General features: G+C 41.2%; 1 protein-coding gene across 2 annotated transcripts; it reads left to right on the top strand.

The window, feature by feature from the left end:
- The first annotated feature begins 11,746 nt into the window (after positions 1-11,746).
- LOC307016667 (uncharacterized protein) lies at positions 11,747-16,371 on the top strand. Of its 2 annotated transcripts, XR_013801862.1 has the most exons (5): positions 11,747-12,138; positions 12,284-12,938; positions 13,478-13,627; positions 14,110-14,418; positions 14,792-16,371. XR_013801862.1 is itself a non-coding variant. In XM_079645879.1 (4 exons), exons 1-4 carry the CDS (start codon positions 12,813-12,815, stop codon positions 14,966-14,968), a joined length of 762 nt encoding a protein of 253 aa, XP_079502005.1. In that variant the 5' UTR covers positions 11,747-12,812; the 3' UTR covers positions 14,969-16,371. The 2 variants fall into 2 exon arrangements, 1 of the variants encoding a protein (XP_079502005.1); XM_079645879.1 differs by having other exon boundaries at positions 11,747-12,938.

Raw genomic sequence — 16,371 nt, forward strand, 5'->3', positions numbered from 1 at the left:
AAAAGCACTCGTATGCTGAAATCACACTTGTAATCACTACAGTATCATGTTGAAGGAACGGGAAGGTTCTAGCTGCGGCCCCGGACAGTGGAGGTTGAACCTGTAGGAAGTTGTACTTCCAAATATGGTCAGAAGAGAGCACGCCCAACCACGTGAGACGCTGACGCAAGGATATTTACGGAGACGAGGGCTGAAGTCGAAGGTTGCGGTTGGATAGTTTAAAAATCAGCTCCTAAGTTCTAACCCTATCTCCTATTCCTTGACCTCTGAGTGAAACGTCACAGGGTTAAGGGATAGTGGATAGGAGAATTCAAAAGGATTTAGGACTAGAGACTGCGGTACTTTAGAGAATCCGAATGCACTTTCACTATCCGACGTGTTTATGTTGCGCCAGTGGACGTCATTTTGTGCCTCTGCTGCTGTGGGGGAACTATGGAAACTACAGTTTTCTATACAGCGGACTACAACATGGATGTATAATAAGAACGACGGACTCATCTAGAGACTGCACCGTGCTCTGATGCTGTGCTTTATGCTTTATGAACAACAGAGAAACATATTCTTCACGACCAAAGTTGGAATTGAAATAAAAAAGTGAAACTTATGCTCATCACCCTCTCCCTCCAGTCCACATTAATACAAATGATCCCAATACGTATGATTGTATGAACTATGAAAGATCTTAAAATCAATACAAATGTATTTATTATAAACGTTAGTCTTTAACACCTATATCACCATTCAAACATCTTTTTAAAAGTTGAACAAACCCCACACAGCTCAGTGAAATGTTGACTTCATTTGATCATTTCAGTAAAAACTAAAGTTCATATTTCTCTTTTTGATTATAATACTGATGAACGTTAAAAAAAAAACACTTTGGCAACTTACCACATACGTTTTAAAATGCTTAATAAGCACCGTAACTTTCATGGTATAACTTCTCCGTCATAATCGTTTGTGTCCGTGAACGGCCGACTGTTGTGTGACGTCAAATGCTGCGGCTGCAAGGCATTGTGGGGCAGCATTTTCTCCTCTCCTTTCGGTTAGGGAGGTTCAGTGGTTCCTAAGCCTTATAAAGGAAGTTTGAAACCTCCTTTCCTATCATTCTAGAGAATTCGAACGGCACTTATCATGGCTGCCACTGAGGGACTTCCGGGTCATTTCATGTGGTTAGGAAGGTTCCTAAGCTAAATGGACTATGCGACTGCAGCCGAATAGTCCATTTAGCGTTTTCAACCACGGTTGCGTTCGGATAGTTTAAAAATAAGCTCCTAAGTTCTAACCCTATCTCCTATTCCTTGACCTCTGAGTGAAACGTCACGGGGTTAAGGGATAGTGGATAGCAGAATTCAAAAGGATTTAGGAGAAGAGACTGCGGTGCTTTAGAGAATCCGACTGCACTTTCACTATCCGACGTGTTTATGATGCGCCAGCGGACGCCATTTTGTGCGTCTGCCGCTGTGGGGAAACTATGGAAACTACAGTTTTCTATACAGCGGACTACAACATGGATGTTTAATAAGAACGAGGGACTACTGTAAACTCATCTAGAGGTTCTGCACCGTGCTCTGATGCTGTTGTGTTATGCTTTATGAACGGGGGCAACAGAGAAACATATTCTTCATGACCAAAATTGAAATTGAAATAAAAAATGAAAGTGATACTTATGCTCGTCACCCTCTCCCTCCGGTCCACATTAATACAAATGATCGTATGAACTATGAAAATATCTTAAAATCAATACAAATGTATTTATTATAAACGTTAGTCTTTAACACCTATCACTGTGTACATCACCATTCAAACATCTTTTAAAAGTTGAACAAACCCCACACAGCTCAGTGAAATGTTGACTTTATTTGATAATTTCAGTAAAAACTAACGTTCATATTTCTCTTTTTGATTATAATACTGATGAACGTTCAAAACAAAGCACTTTGGCAACTTACCACATACGTTTGAAAATGCTTAATAAGCACCGTAACTTTCATGATATAATTTTTCCGTCATAATCGTTTGTGTCCGTGAACGGCCGACTGTTGTGTGACGTCAAATGCTGCGGCTGCAAGGCATTGTGGGCAGCATTTTCTCCTCTCCTTTCGGTTAGGGAGGTTCAGTGGTTCCTAAGCTAAATGAGGTTATAAAGGAAGTTTGAAACCTCCTTTCCTATCATTCTAGAGAATTCGAACGGCACTTATCATGGCTGCCACTGAGGGACTTCCGGGTCATTTCACGTGGTTAGGAAGGTTCCTAAGTTAAAGGGACTATTCGACTGCAGCCCACGACTCACATGTGGGTATCACTTCCTATGTGTTTAATGTAAGTCTTTCCCATTGGCTGGTACTAACAAAAAAAGAAGAAACAAAAAGCAACAGCACCACCCGCTGGCTGGAGTAAGACAGCGTCTTTAGACAGCACAGGCATAAAACACGATTAAACATGTTAGTAGCAGTGGCGGCCGGCCCATAGGGGCGCCGCCCCCTTCTTCCCATATTAAAAATAAAAAAATATATATGTAAAAAATATATTTTTTATATTTGTAATAAACAAGTTACATATTATATAATTTGTATCAGTAAAATGTATAATCTACAATAAAATCTTGTTTAAAATTGTGTACTGATAAGTCACATGTTTCCTGCCTGGACATAGCGTGTATCATTACCCTCTCTCATCTGGGCGCTATGCACAGCACCCAGACGAGAGTGCAGCAAGTGCAGCAGAAGCCAACTGTTGCTATCTTTAAACTATGCCGCCGAAATATCATTTCAGCCAATCAGCGTCGTCAAATCTGATGGTCACAGGGTGCCTACGTCAGCGCCCGGTGCAGTTTGTGAGTTGTTTGGACTCATATCCAAGGAGACAAAACAGGAAGCTGTCATACACTCTGGAAGCTATCATTAGCAGCTAACATGAAAACTCAGTTTTTGACATAAAAATTGAATTATGGATTATCAATACTTATTTCAAAGTGACAGATACATTGGATTAACCTATGGATTAACCTTCAACCGCGTTTCTCGTTTTTGATCAGAATAACAGCAAAAGGTGAGCATATATCCGTGTTTTGCTACCTAAAGCTACGTTGTGTGATGTCTGTATTTGCTTCCCCTGTCGCGAGTTCTGATTGCTCAGTGATGATACTTATATTTCTAGAATCTGTGGAATCTCAGCTTGTTAGCTAAGCTTGTTTGTGCATATCCGATAAGTATATCGATTGATTTATACCTAGAGTGTGTTAGCATTTTTTCGCTCAGGGCTCATTTAGACGCTTCTTGTGAGACTTGTGTTTTGTTTCGGTAAGGTTCATATCATCAGTTAGCTGAGTTTCTTCCCATTAAATGAGTAGGACACATGAATAGTTTATTACATTTTAAGAAGCCCTGAGACAGGTTAAATGGGAATTAAATCATTTTAAGTAATTTTGAGTGTTCCCAAAGCCCCGGTGTTCTGCAGTTTGTGTGGGCCTACTGTACTGTTGCACATTTTATACTGTATAAACCAATGTCCTGGACAAGGTGTTTGGACATTTTGGAAGATTCATAGCTAACCACACTGAAGATTATGGAGGTATTGATCTGTCTTCTCATATTTTTAAGCCTCAATTTATTCTCCGCACATTTTCCCGTCAAGTTAGTTTTTTATAAATCGCAAACAGTGCGCAGAAACTGGCGTACGCCATCTTTTGAGCAGACACACCATTTATAAATGAGGCCCCAGGCCTTTATGGAATTTGCTTAGTGCACAGAAAAGTCAGCAGAGCTTTGGTCACTTTTCCGCACTATGCTTATGTAGTAAGTTTACGTTTTACTATTGGCTGTGTCTAAAATGAGCCGAATCCCCAGGAACATGTTTAACCAGACGGTAACTAAGACAGTAACACTTCATCCTGAACTCACTGCGGGGCCTGTCTTCATGGACCTGTAGCATAACACCCTGACAAATACAAAAATACAAAGTATGTTCATTAAGAATGCACATACTGTCCCTCCTCTGTCTTTCAATGTAGTCAAACTTGTTGAAGAAAAACAATAAGTTTAACGTTACAGAAATAAAAGCTTACCCTCCTAATTGTAGACGTAACTTCATAAGTTAAGTCACTCCACAAAAACTGCTCTCCTTGCTGTCTCTGAGGAACTGCACACTGCTAAAGCAGCCTCCCTCTCCTCTCTCATCATCCTTCTGGACCTGTCTACTGCATTCGACACGGTGAATCATCAGATCCTCCTTCGCACTCTCCAGAAACTTGGAGTTTCAGGCTCTGCACTTTCCCTCCTCACCTCATACCTCAAAGACCGTACCTACAGGGTAACTTGGAGAGGCTCCGAGTCCGACCCTTGTCAATTAACTACATGGGTCTTTCAGGGCTCTGTTCTTGGTCCCCTCCTCTTCTCCTTGTACACAAACTCGCTCGGATCAGTCATTAGCCCGCATGGTTTTTCATACCACTGCTACGCTGATGACACCCAACTAATTCTGTCCTTTCCCCGCTCAGAGACCCAGGTCGTCGCACGCATCTCTGCTTGTCTAGCTGACATCTCTCAGTGGATGTCTGCTCATCACCTCAAGCTCAACCTTGACAAGACTGAACTGCTTTTCCTTCCGGGAAAAGATTGTCCCGCTCTTGACATAGCAATCAACATCGGCAGCTCTGTTGTTTCCCCGACACAGACTGCAAGGGATCTGGGTGTGATCCTAGATAACAAACTGTCCTTCACTGCAAACATCGCTGCTACAACCCGCTGCTGGAGATACACTCTTTACAACATCAGGAGGATACGTCCCCAGCTGTCCCAGAAAGCAACACAGGTTCTGGTCCAGGCTCTCGTCATCTCACGCCTAGACTACTGCAAATCCCTCCTGGCTGGTCTACCTGCATGTGCCATCCGACCTCTGCAGCTCATCCAGAATGCAGCGGCTCGTCTAGTCTTCAACCTTCCAACATTTTGCCACACCACCCCGCTCCTCCGCTCACTTCACTGGCTTCCAGTAATTGCTTGAATCCACTTCAAGACACTGGTACTTGCGTATCATGCTTGAATGGATCTGGCCCTTCCTACATCCAGGACATGGTTAAACTGTACACCCCAGTGCACTTCGCTCTGCATCAGCCAAACGGCTCGCTGCTCCCTCGCTGCGAGGGGGACCCAAGTTCCCATCAGCAAAAACACGTGGGTTTGCTATCCTGGCTCCAAAATGGTGGAATGAGCTCCCCATTGAAATCAGGACCGCAGATAGCTTGCACATCTTCCGGAGGAGACTGAAAACTAATCTCTTTCGACTCCACTTCGAGATATAGAATTACTAACAAAGAACTGCTCACAGAGCACTTATATACTAATAAAGGACTGGCTTATCTATAGCCAGTTCAGTGTGCGAAAAAGTACACGTCCCACCGTCCGGGACGTGTTATTTACAATATCGGACAAGTAGATATTTCAATTGACTTGTCCGGCGGACAAGTGACGTTTTTCGCCCTGATTTATTGATAAATTCAGTTTACAAAAGGCAGAACTCATTCGCAAATTGTCAGTGTCCGCCATTGTTCGTTTAGAAATGTTAGTTTCGGTTCTGCTTGTCGATTCCTAAGGAAATGCATCTCGCCTTTTTCTGTACAGACGGGGGCTGGGCGGGGCAGCGCTGGAAGTGTAGCACAGTGGCAGGGTTGGGAAGCAAAACTCTGTTCCGAGTAGGAACAAATAACAATTGTCCGGTACCGGGATTAATAAGAGTTGTGAGGATAGGAGGCGAGGCCGAGCCCCGCGGACCACAGCTCTCTCTCTATGCTCCGGATCAGCTGTTCGCTGCATGGTGCAGCTCAGCGTCTCTCTCTCTTTCTACACACAGCGGATCCGCTGCCCGTTTAACAGCCTCATCTTTTTCAAACTTTCTTATGTTCTTTATCTGACACGTAATGAAGGTTATTAAGCGTTTTAGCTCATGTGTTGTTAATATTGACCGCCATTTCCTTTATGAAGTGAAGCAGCCTCCCTGTGTCCTCGCGCTGTCCTCACATCCCCGGACCCCCAGACTCGGAGGAGCACAGGGATGTCAGTGTTGTTTATGAAGCAGGGTATAGAAACTACATTATTTAAATGAAAATACTATTTATTTACTTTTACAAACAGTGAGCAGCTGGGCAGATGCAGCATGTAATACACATGCATAAGGACATGTGTAAGCGTGCAAGCGTCTTTGAGTTGTAGAAAAGTGAATAATTAATTATTACTTATTATTATAAGCTATTATTATTAGCCTATTATCATTATATTTAAGGCCTAGCGCTTTTCTACATAGGCAGGTATCAGGCAGGTTGCAGTGTAACATCAGAGGAGACTGGGCCAATTGTACATTCTCAAACTGCACCACTTAGAACTAACTAAACAATGCAGAGATTATTTTTATATAATTGTATTCAATAACCATAATAAATTAAACAGTATGAAGTGATTTGTAAATAGGAATACAGATTTGACTTAATGTTTTCATAAATATATTTTTCTCCCACTTTATCATGGGACTTATTTTTACCCTCTCAAAGAACCGAAAATAACCAGAATCGAAAAGCAGAACCGGAATCGTTCGAATCCAAACGATACCCAACCCTATGTGTGAAAATGTAAAATACGATGGCGAAGAAGAAGATTCCAGTGGCCCCAATTTTTGTCCATTCTGGACAAGTGAAAAATGTATTCGGACAAGTAAATTGCCAAACTCACTTGTCCATGGACAAGTACTCTCTAAAAACTTTTTCTCACACTGCAGTTGAGTAGCACTTGAAATGTTTGGCTTTATGAAACCTGATGTACTTATATGATTCTGTTTTCTTCAAGGTTGTATCTTCCTGGTCGAATGTACTTACTGTAAGTCGCTTTGGATAAAAGCGTCAGCTAAATGCAATGTAATGTAATAAGTACAACTTGAAACATTTCTCCCGCTTGCTGCTGGGTGCAGGTGAAAGCAGGTCGACATTTCTGTTTACATCGCTGACATTTGTCACAGGTAAATCTTCTTCACTCTCAGTAAAGTCATTGTGTCTGATACATGTTATGAGTATTAAGAATAAACCTATTTGTGTGTTTCCACATTGCATGTGTTCATTCATAGTCCATATTTACAGCGTGCTACAAATGAAAATGCCTACAACTTTGACTTGAATGTCTTGTTTATTAACCAACCAATGGACAGTGTTTCAATTCAGTTCATGTAAGCCAGGGGTGCCCACACTTTTTTGGCTGGTGAGCTACTTTTGAAATGACCAGCTAACCGAGGTCTACCAACCAAAAATAAAAACCCAAATTGCAAGGGTTGCTGAATAACACGTTTTATTTTTACATGGGATAACTACAATAGGGCTGCAACAAACGACTAATTTGATTATCGATTAATCTATAGATTAATGAAACGATTAATCGACTATTCGGACTACTACTGTGTGCCTTGCACAATTTCTCAAACGCTCTTATTTAGCCATCAACTTTTAGATTTAGTTTGAGGTTGTTTTAGGCATGTGGAAACTAACAATGAAGACAATAAAGATGAATACTTGATTCAAAAATACATATATTATTAAATTAACTTAACTTTTTAGCTTTTTGCTTGTTCCCGCACTCATTTTGTTGTTTGTCTCTCCCGGCACTTGACTGATTTTGTATCGCTTTGCATTCTGTGTTAACAGACTGGAAAGCAATAGGTCGCTTTTTCTGTCAATCAAGTCAACTCCTGAATTAAGTGGCAGGGAGGCCAAAGGAGGAGGGATCAAAACCTGTTTTGTCTATTTTAACGGAGCTGGATTTTTTTTAATTTATGAATGACTCGCGATCTACCACGATGCCCCCGCGGTCGACGTACTGGGCACCTCTGATGTAAGCCTTACACACACATTCCTCTTTTGAGCGTCTAGTGATTATGGCCTGCATGTCTTTCTGTTCTAACTCAGCTGTCAGCTTCTTAGCAGTTTAGACAAACATCAAATTAATAATGTAGACTAGTTGGACAAAATAATGCTTAACAACTGTTCCATTACTGTGTGAACTGTTTTAGGGGTCGACTGTATGATATATCGTTCTCCCGCTTGATGCTGGGTGCAGGTGAAAGTAGGGCGACAATTCTGTTCACATCGCTGACATTTGTCACAGGTAAATCTTGCAGGTATGCAACAAACATGACGTTGTTGTCACCAGTCTATGGTTGTCACACAGCGACAAGCTGGACACTGGATTTGCCGACACAGCACAAACCGGAAGTCGTACAAACCGGAAGTCAGCGAAATAAAGTTATGCAAAGAGCTTGCATACTTGTATTGTCTAGAAATGCATATCTGGATGTGAATGCAGGAATAAACGTATCCTCGTCAGACTTCTGGGTTCCAGGGCAGTGGCAGCGCCAGGGTATGGCTGGGGTAGGCTACAGCCAGAGGCGCGGGAAGGTATTTTGAGTGGGGGTGCTGAGGTGCTGGACTCCAGTGAACACTATTACGGGCACTATAGAGCACGCACAAAAGAACTCCCTACACGCAAACACACAGTAAACCCGCGACTGTTACAATGAAGGCTCGATAATCAGCTCACGGCATATAGGCAGGGGTAAAGTGCACTTTGAGAGCAACATTAAGAGATCTATGGATACATCTCTCAACACCCAGATGAAACACAACTGTAAGCAGATGTTCTTTTTCTTTATGGATATTTTACAAATCACTCCCCTTTCAAACTGTATTCTTGTTTTACTGCCATATAGTATTTCATAACTGTTTTTCCTTTATTCTCTTATTTTTTTTTAACTATAATGATTATATGAAGGTGTGCCGCGGAAATAATCTTTTGAATAATTTTTGACCAAACCGTTTGAGACCCACTGAGATAACTTAGACTAAAGTTAACTATCTAAACACTCAGAGAGTCCTTTAGCTCACCTGAGTCTCTCAGTCTGACAGGAGAGCTCTCCTCCAGCTTGTTGTGGAACAAACAGCTCCGTATGTCCGTTAGTGCAGCTAGCTAACCAGATGCTAACAACACGGTCCCTGCTGCTGGGTTATGGCTAGAAAGGATCCGTCTAATGTAAATATGACGTCACGTTCTCGTTCTAACTCTCGTTGTAATCGGAGCGGCTCGGAAGCGCAGTCACGTGGCTGAATGTTTACGTTTGGGATGGCGAGAAACTAAACTATATTAAGTATGTAAATACTTGTTAGCGGTCTTGCTGTTGAAAGAAGAATGACAACACTGTAGATCAGCAACACTATGGTTTATTTTGTATTCACAGGCAAGTCAACGTTGTTGCAGTAAAAGTCCCAAGATAGCTCCTGGTGCAATAAAATGTATGTTGCATGTTACTGCTGTAGATGTGTTTACCTCTTTTATATCCCGTTGGGTAGTTTAATCTTCAGCAATGCATCATATTCTATAATATCATCATATGTGTTGCTTTGTCTCTGTCGTATCTTTCAAAAGTAAAGTGAAACAGCTGTTTTCAGCTTTGTGATGATGCATTTTCCAGCTGATCCAAGAGGCTTTTTAAACACCTTACTTGGCTTAGGAGGGAGGGGAATTTTCTCAACACATAAAGGAACACTTTATCCTTCAGTTTATCACAAACGTTACATCAACACATTCGGAGATCCTAATTTGAATCCAGTCTGTAATTTGATATTAAGGTTTTAATAATGAAATGAGGTCATGAATCGAGTTCAAGGTTAAGATCATCTTTATTATCCTATGTACAAAAATTAACATACAACATTAATATAACAGTAACGAATAAAACAAAATAACATTATGCAACTCTGATCTTCTTGCTGATACTTTTCAAAGTTACTTTTACATTTGCTCTACTTCTCCTGCTACTGTTTGCTCTGCTTTCAACTTCTCTTTCAACTCTGCTCTTTACTCTGCTTTCCCTGTTTCCTCTGTTCTCCTCTCCTCATCTTCTCCTCAGACTATCCTCCTTTTGCTTTATCCTCTCCTCTCCTGTTCTCCTCTCCTCATACTCTCCTCCTTTTGCTGTCTCCTCTCCTCTGTTCTCCTCATCTCCTCTCCTCCTCAGACTCTCCTCCTTTTGCTGTTAGATATTTAGATTGTAATGACAGCTTATGATATACTTTTTATAACTACATCAATCACATGCAATGGATTAAAAACGTTGTTTTACTTACCACCTCTTTACAGCTCCATTCATCTCCAAGCTTCCAACATTCACCTGGCGGTGGTGCCTTGGATGAAAACAACTTTTGATATGATACAATACAACAACAATAGTTAACACCTATCCACAGCAATAAGCACAATGAGAAGACTAATGGTCTCTTTTATACCAATTTCTATTGGAGTGAAATGAACTGTGCCATGTCACATAGGATTGGAATGGATGATTGGCTGTGTTTTGTGAATATAGAGGAGATGGCAAAAGTAAATATACTTTGTTCTTACCTAAAGCATCTATCCTCCTTTTCGTACCCCTGCCTGCTCCTCCCGCATTAGACTCTGGGGACTTAGCTCTTAAAATCTTGTTCAAGCTGTCCACTCTGTAGTTGGATCTCATGACCTCAGCTTTATGACCCACCCGGCCTGAAAAAGGGTGTCTACGATGGCTGGTACTGAGAGTTGTTATGGTCCTCTTCTGCCTTTTGTGTTTGGGGGGCGTGAAGGTGAGAGGAAGACTACTGTCATGTGGGGTGTGTTGCTTTACGTCCTCCAAAAGATCATTTAGTCTTGATATCACTGTACACATGAACGTCTCATCCTGTAGGTGGTATGTGTGCTCAGTAATTTCGCGCAATAAGGTCCCACACACTGCTGTCGTTTCCTATCTCTTGAGGACTTTGAGTGGTTACCACTGCTCTGATTACAACGAGAGTTAGAACGACGCCTCTTCTCGATCTTCCCGCGATTTTCCCGCGTCCCGCCCACCCCGACCCTTTCCGATTACAGCCGAGCCGCTCCGATTACAACAAGAGTTAGAACGAGAACGTGACGTCATATTTACATTAGACGGATCCTTTCTAGCCATAACCATAACCCTCCCCCTCTCTCACACACACTAAATGCGCTATTTCCGCACACACACAGAGCCGCGAGCTTGAATGACACAAGCACTTTTATTTCCATGCAACTCTCTGATTGGTCTGGTGTCTTGCCTCTGTTGCATTCACTGAACACGGGAAATTACAGTCCTGCCGTCCTTTCTAGTGTCTTGATGAGGTTCACGTAAAGCACGGTTAATGTATTATATTATTGAGGTAGAATTGTCCGGGCCTACAGAAAAAACATTCGGGGCAGGCCAAAATATTATTTTACCAACAATGTGGAATTTATTGGCAACATATTACACAGATTATGCACAGCGGGATCAGCAATAACCGTCAAAATAATAATTCAGACAGGGGAGCTCCGCACCCCCTGCCTGCCGCTAGGGGGTGCTGCAGCGCCCTCAGCACCCCCCTTCCCGCGCCCATGGCTACAGCCATACCAAGAAATGGCTTAGCCCCATCTTAGCCCCACCATGAACAATGATTTTTTTAAGTCAATTTATTGAACATGTCAGAAAAAAAACATACAACAATAATAATAATAATATTACGGAGCCCCTAAAGGGACAGGAAAAAAAAAAAAAAAAACAGAGAAAGAAAAAAAAAAGTCAGGATAACGGGTTTGTATCTCGTGCGCACGCGAATGTTTCTCGTGCGCACGAGAAAAATTCTCGTGCGCACGAGATACAAACCCGTTATCCTGACTTTTTTTTTTCAAAAAAATATATGAGAAATAAAATAAAGTCAGGAAAACAGGTTCCTTTCTCGTGCGCACACGAAACTAATCCGTTATCCTGACTTTATTTTTGAATCCACTTCCTATTAACCAGTGCGCCAAGGAGGAAGTGGAGCACACAGTAGACCAACATTTCAATTGAAATAACAGTGGAAAGGTATATTTTAATCTCGGACTTCCTTATAAAGACATTAGGGTCCTGCTTGCACGTCGTCACCGTTACATTCTCTCAGAACGGCATATTCCGGTCGTATTTTCAGGTAGCTCATCCAAGTCCAACCCATAAACAATGGCAGGGGAGGTGGACATATTCACGTTCCTGAAAAGGCGAAATATACCCGATAATATCGTCAATCAACTGAAAGATGACAAGGTAAGTTATTCTGCAGTCTACATGTTGCATGCACTTACAGCTAAATGTAGCATTACACTGTTTTCAGCCTATAGGCCAATTCGTTCCTCATTTAGCTAACTTGCTAGTATGGTAACGTTGTTTACATTTCTTCTGCTTTCTCCAGATCGACATTAACGTCATAAATGTCATGACTGATGAGGAGTTGGGGAAATATATTGAGAGATATGGTGACCGACTTGCACTCCGAGCCTTTTGTCGGCAAATAACGGGGACAAACGAAACAACTGTTAAGTCGGGAGAACGAACAACAGTTAAGTCATCTCTCATGGAGAAAATAAGAGTCAGACTACAGGGAAAAGGGGAAAAGGCAGACCCTGATGTCGGCCCTGGTGTTGGAAATAAACATGCTTCCAAAGACTCGCGGTGAGTGGAAATAGGATGGCTCAACTTTCAAAAAGGGAAATATTACCAGGTCCGTACAAGACAGGGAGGTGGGACGCGGCACATGTCTGTCCAGAAAACAATGACCATGGAGGAGCTACTGGATATTGGCAAAGCCTTGTTTTTTCCAAATGGGAAGTCTCCCAAAGGACCGCTGAAAGACTTCAAGTTTGACGTTCGTGATTTTAGTCACTGCCCAGTAGGCCCTTGAAAACACAGTGCAACAGCTTTACGATCAAACCAAACTACGAATGCTGCGCATCTACACCTGCTCCAAGGAAAAGGATAAAGAAGTTTCTCCTAAGGATGCCACAATAATGCTCTCTGACTCCGACACATCTTCGGACTTCGAGCCCACAGACCATAGGCCAATCAAGGTGTGCTATTTTGGTCTTTTTCCACTTTTGTATTCAGTCAAAAACATATTGTTGTGGAAGTCTTTAGACATAATTGTACTAAACAGGTGAAAACGTTTGTTTGGAATGTGAAACTTCAATTAAAGTACATACAAGTAATATATAGCATATGTGTAGGTGCACTGTTTAACTCTAAACAAATATGAAGGTGGCCCATTTCAAAATATAAGGTTTTTAAATGTGAACGTATTTAGTGTAAGCCGATTAACTGCACATTCACCTCTTACCCCCTTTTCCCCCCAGATATATCTATTTACTAAATGTAATGTGCAATCCATTTGTAACATTCAAAAATCCTAAAAAGATAAATATATCTATTGATTTTCTCAGTCGGAGTAATAGTTGAGTTAGAGCTGCTCAGATGTATAAATATTGGCTCTTACATTTCTATTCACTTCTTTGCAAATCCAAAAACATAAATAACAAAAAATGTATTTAATTGAACAGCTCTCCAGTCTATACAAGTCCATCATCTGCTAATCTGCTCATTTCATTTTTAGACCAGGAGAAAGCAGAGACTGTCTGTGAGGAACCAACCTAGGAGATATCATCCCTCGAGGATCGGAACAGATCATCCAGTGCATTGCATTGAGAGATCCTCAGATTCAGATCCAGCACCCAACGACTCAGTGCAGGAAACAAATGAAGAAGTAAGCCTCCTGTATAAATTGTGTCATTTTTACAACAATTGGTTGATGCAGGAATTTGAAAAGAGCAGTATTGCTTTGAAAATCTCCAACATGTTCAAACATTCAATGTGGCTCTTTTTGAAAACCCTAGAACTATACTTTTAACTGAAATCAGTTTGAACTGACATTTTTCAAACAGTTATTCAACCAAGCATGTCATTTTATCTAACTCTGAAGAAGGATGTACAGAAACGGTTGATTGATGTTGTTGATATGGCCCTCTAGTGGCATTTAGGTATCATCTACAGGTGACAACAGCTTAGTTTAGAATAAATCACAGGTGTAGTGTAAAATAATACGAAAATGGGGTTGAAGAGACTGCATGATCACGTGTACAATCACGTGTGTATATGTGTATCAATGAATGTTATTTAATCTGATCATGCATGCATGCACTGTTATAATTATAACTTTATTTTTTTGTTTCATTTAATTTGACCTAGACAAGAGAATCAAGCAGACCACCAAGACTTGCCCCTCCTGAGATGATTTCCACAGAAGTCATGTCTTCTCCATCTTTGGATGATGCTGGCAGTAATCTTTGTCAATCCAGGAGCAGGCATGCATCTCAAGAGGACTATTTGTTTCCTACCTCAAACCAAGATGCAGACGAGTCAGACTCCGCTCTTGCCCTTGCCATTCATGCATCTATGGAAGACTTTGAAGTACAGGTTGGACCTATTTCTGGATATTATGGTGATGATCTGGACGACACTCTTTCCTGGAATCCACATCACCTCAACTCTTTGCAGGTATATTGTAGGAATACGTTTTTTGTAATAGTGCTGCAAAGTGTTACTTTTGTTTTAATTAAAAAGAAATCATCAAATAATGTTTTTGTCTATAAAATGTCCAAAAAAGAAAATAATTGCTATTACAAGTTCACACAGCCCAAGCTGATGTCTTAGATTACTTGTTCAGTCCAACCACAATTCAACAATTGAAAGATATTGAGAATATGTGAGATAAAACATCATATTCAGACCCACAGAATGCTTTTGCATGAAAAATAAATAGCTGAATTAATGCATTGCTTGTCAGGTTGATGATTAATTGTCTGTCAACTAATTTATTCACTTATCAATTTGTAATCACACCTAATTAAAATGTGTTTTTATCTTTCAGCATTCAACACTGAATGACGATGCAGCATCACCAAGGGGATCTGAAAAAGAAGTCCGCTATGTGAAATTCAGACGGGTAAACATAGTTCAGGATGTTCTAAATGTCTTCATGGATCCGAAAGTAATGGAAGTGCAACTGATAATGGAGTTAATAAATGAGAACGCTTTGGACTTGTGAGGGGGTCTCAAGAGAAGTGTACTCCGCCTTCTGGGAGCTTTTTTTGCAACAGTGCGAGGGGGAAGATGAGCGAGTGCCCAGACTGCGGCCAGATTATTCGGAGAAGGAATGGCAAACTGTTGGTAGAGTATGGATAAAAGGATATATGGACCACAATATCATACCAATCAGACTGTCACCAGCTTTCATTCTTTCATGTTGTCAAGGAGTCAGTTCTGTGGATGAAGAACTTTTGATGATGTCCTTTCTGAGATATCTTTCAGTGACCGAGCGAGAATCAGTTGAGAAAGTGCTAGAGGGAAACCTGGAAGAAATAGATGAGGAGGACTTACTGGACCTCTTTTCACGAATGGGCTCACACTGTCTGCCCTCTAAAGACAACATACGGGCTGCAATTGTAGTCATGGCGCACAAAGCTCTTCTTCAAGAGCCAAAGTTCATCATTGACTGTTTCCACTCCAGTATTCACAATGCTGTGCCGAGGCTATTAACAAAAGAGAGCATAATGGAACTGTATGAGAACAAGAGGCCAACAAACAGGAAAGTTGCCCAGATGATAAAGCCGTCAAATGAAAGCCTGAATCCACAGGAACAGGCAGCCCTTACTTACCTGCTACGGTATGTGAGAAGCCTTGACCAAAGGAAACTGGAGATCTTCTTGCGCTTCTGCACAGGGTCCTCTGTGCTATGCAAGGACAGCATTGAAGTGACTTTTAACAGGTTGTGTGGGTTAAGTCGCAGGCCTGTGGCACACACATGTGGAGCAGTTCTGGAGTTGCCATGCACTTAAAGCTCCTACCCAGATTTCCGTGTAGAGCTAGACAGCATCCTGTCCGGTGATTGCTTTACAATGGATATTCTGTAGTGGTTGCAAGGGATCTCATACATTTCGCTTTCATATTGGCACTTTGAATCCTGTGGCATTTGCTGACTTGAAAGAAGTTCTACATATTGCATTTAGCAGGTAAATACTGTTGCTGTTCAAGCACTCAGGTTAAGTGTTTATGACTGACATGTCCAACACGTAATGCATTCAAAGTTGTTGTTTACCCTTCATTTTGAAAAACTCCATAGCACCTTATACAAGTTCCATGTATTGCAAGTTGATGAAGGGAGTAAAAACACAAGTATATTCAAAATTGTGTTGTTGAATAGATTCATTATTTTACAGTAAGGTTCTTTTTCTATAAGGATTCTTTCCAATTTTTGCCAAATTAGTTTACAGAATGATAAGCACACAGTTCTAAAAGTCCTTTCAGCATATAGCTGATGCCTGTGCCAAAATTCTTACTGTACCAATACAAGAAACTGAAACAAGAAACATGTTTGGCCTTGTTTTGTTTATTTGAAGCTTTTACTGTAACAATTGTAATCCATCATTGTTCAATAAAAGGTGGAATTTC

The sequence above is a fragment of the Notothenia rossii genome, assembly GCF_949606895.1.
Source record: "Notothenia rossii genome assembly, chromosome: 8".
NCBI classification, from domain to species: domain Eukaryota; kingdom Metazoa; phylum Chordata; class Actinopteri; order Perciformes; family Nototheniidae; genus Notothenia; species Notothenia rossii.

Coding starts and splice junctions, on each gene's coding strand:
- LOC307016667 (XM_079645879.1), top strand. CDS start 12,813: ATGCTGCGCATCTACACCTGCTCCAAGGAAAAGGATAAAGAAGTTTCT. Junction 12,939..13,477: donor CAGACCATAGGCCAATCAAG/GTGTGCTATTTT, acceptor TTTCATTTTTAG/ACCAGGAGAAAGCAGAGACT. Junction 13,628..14,109: donor TGCAGGAAACAAATGAAGAA/GTAAGCCTCCTG, acceptor AATTTGACCTAG/ACAAGAGAATCAAGCAGACC.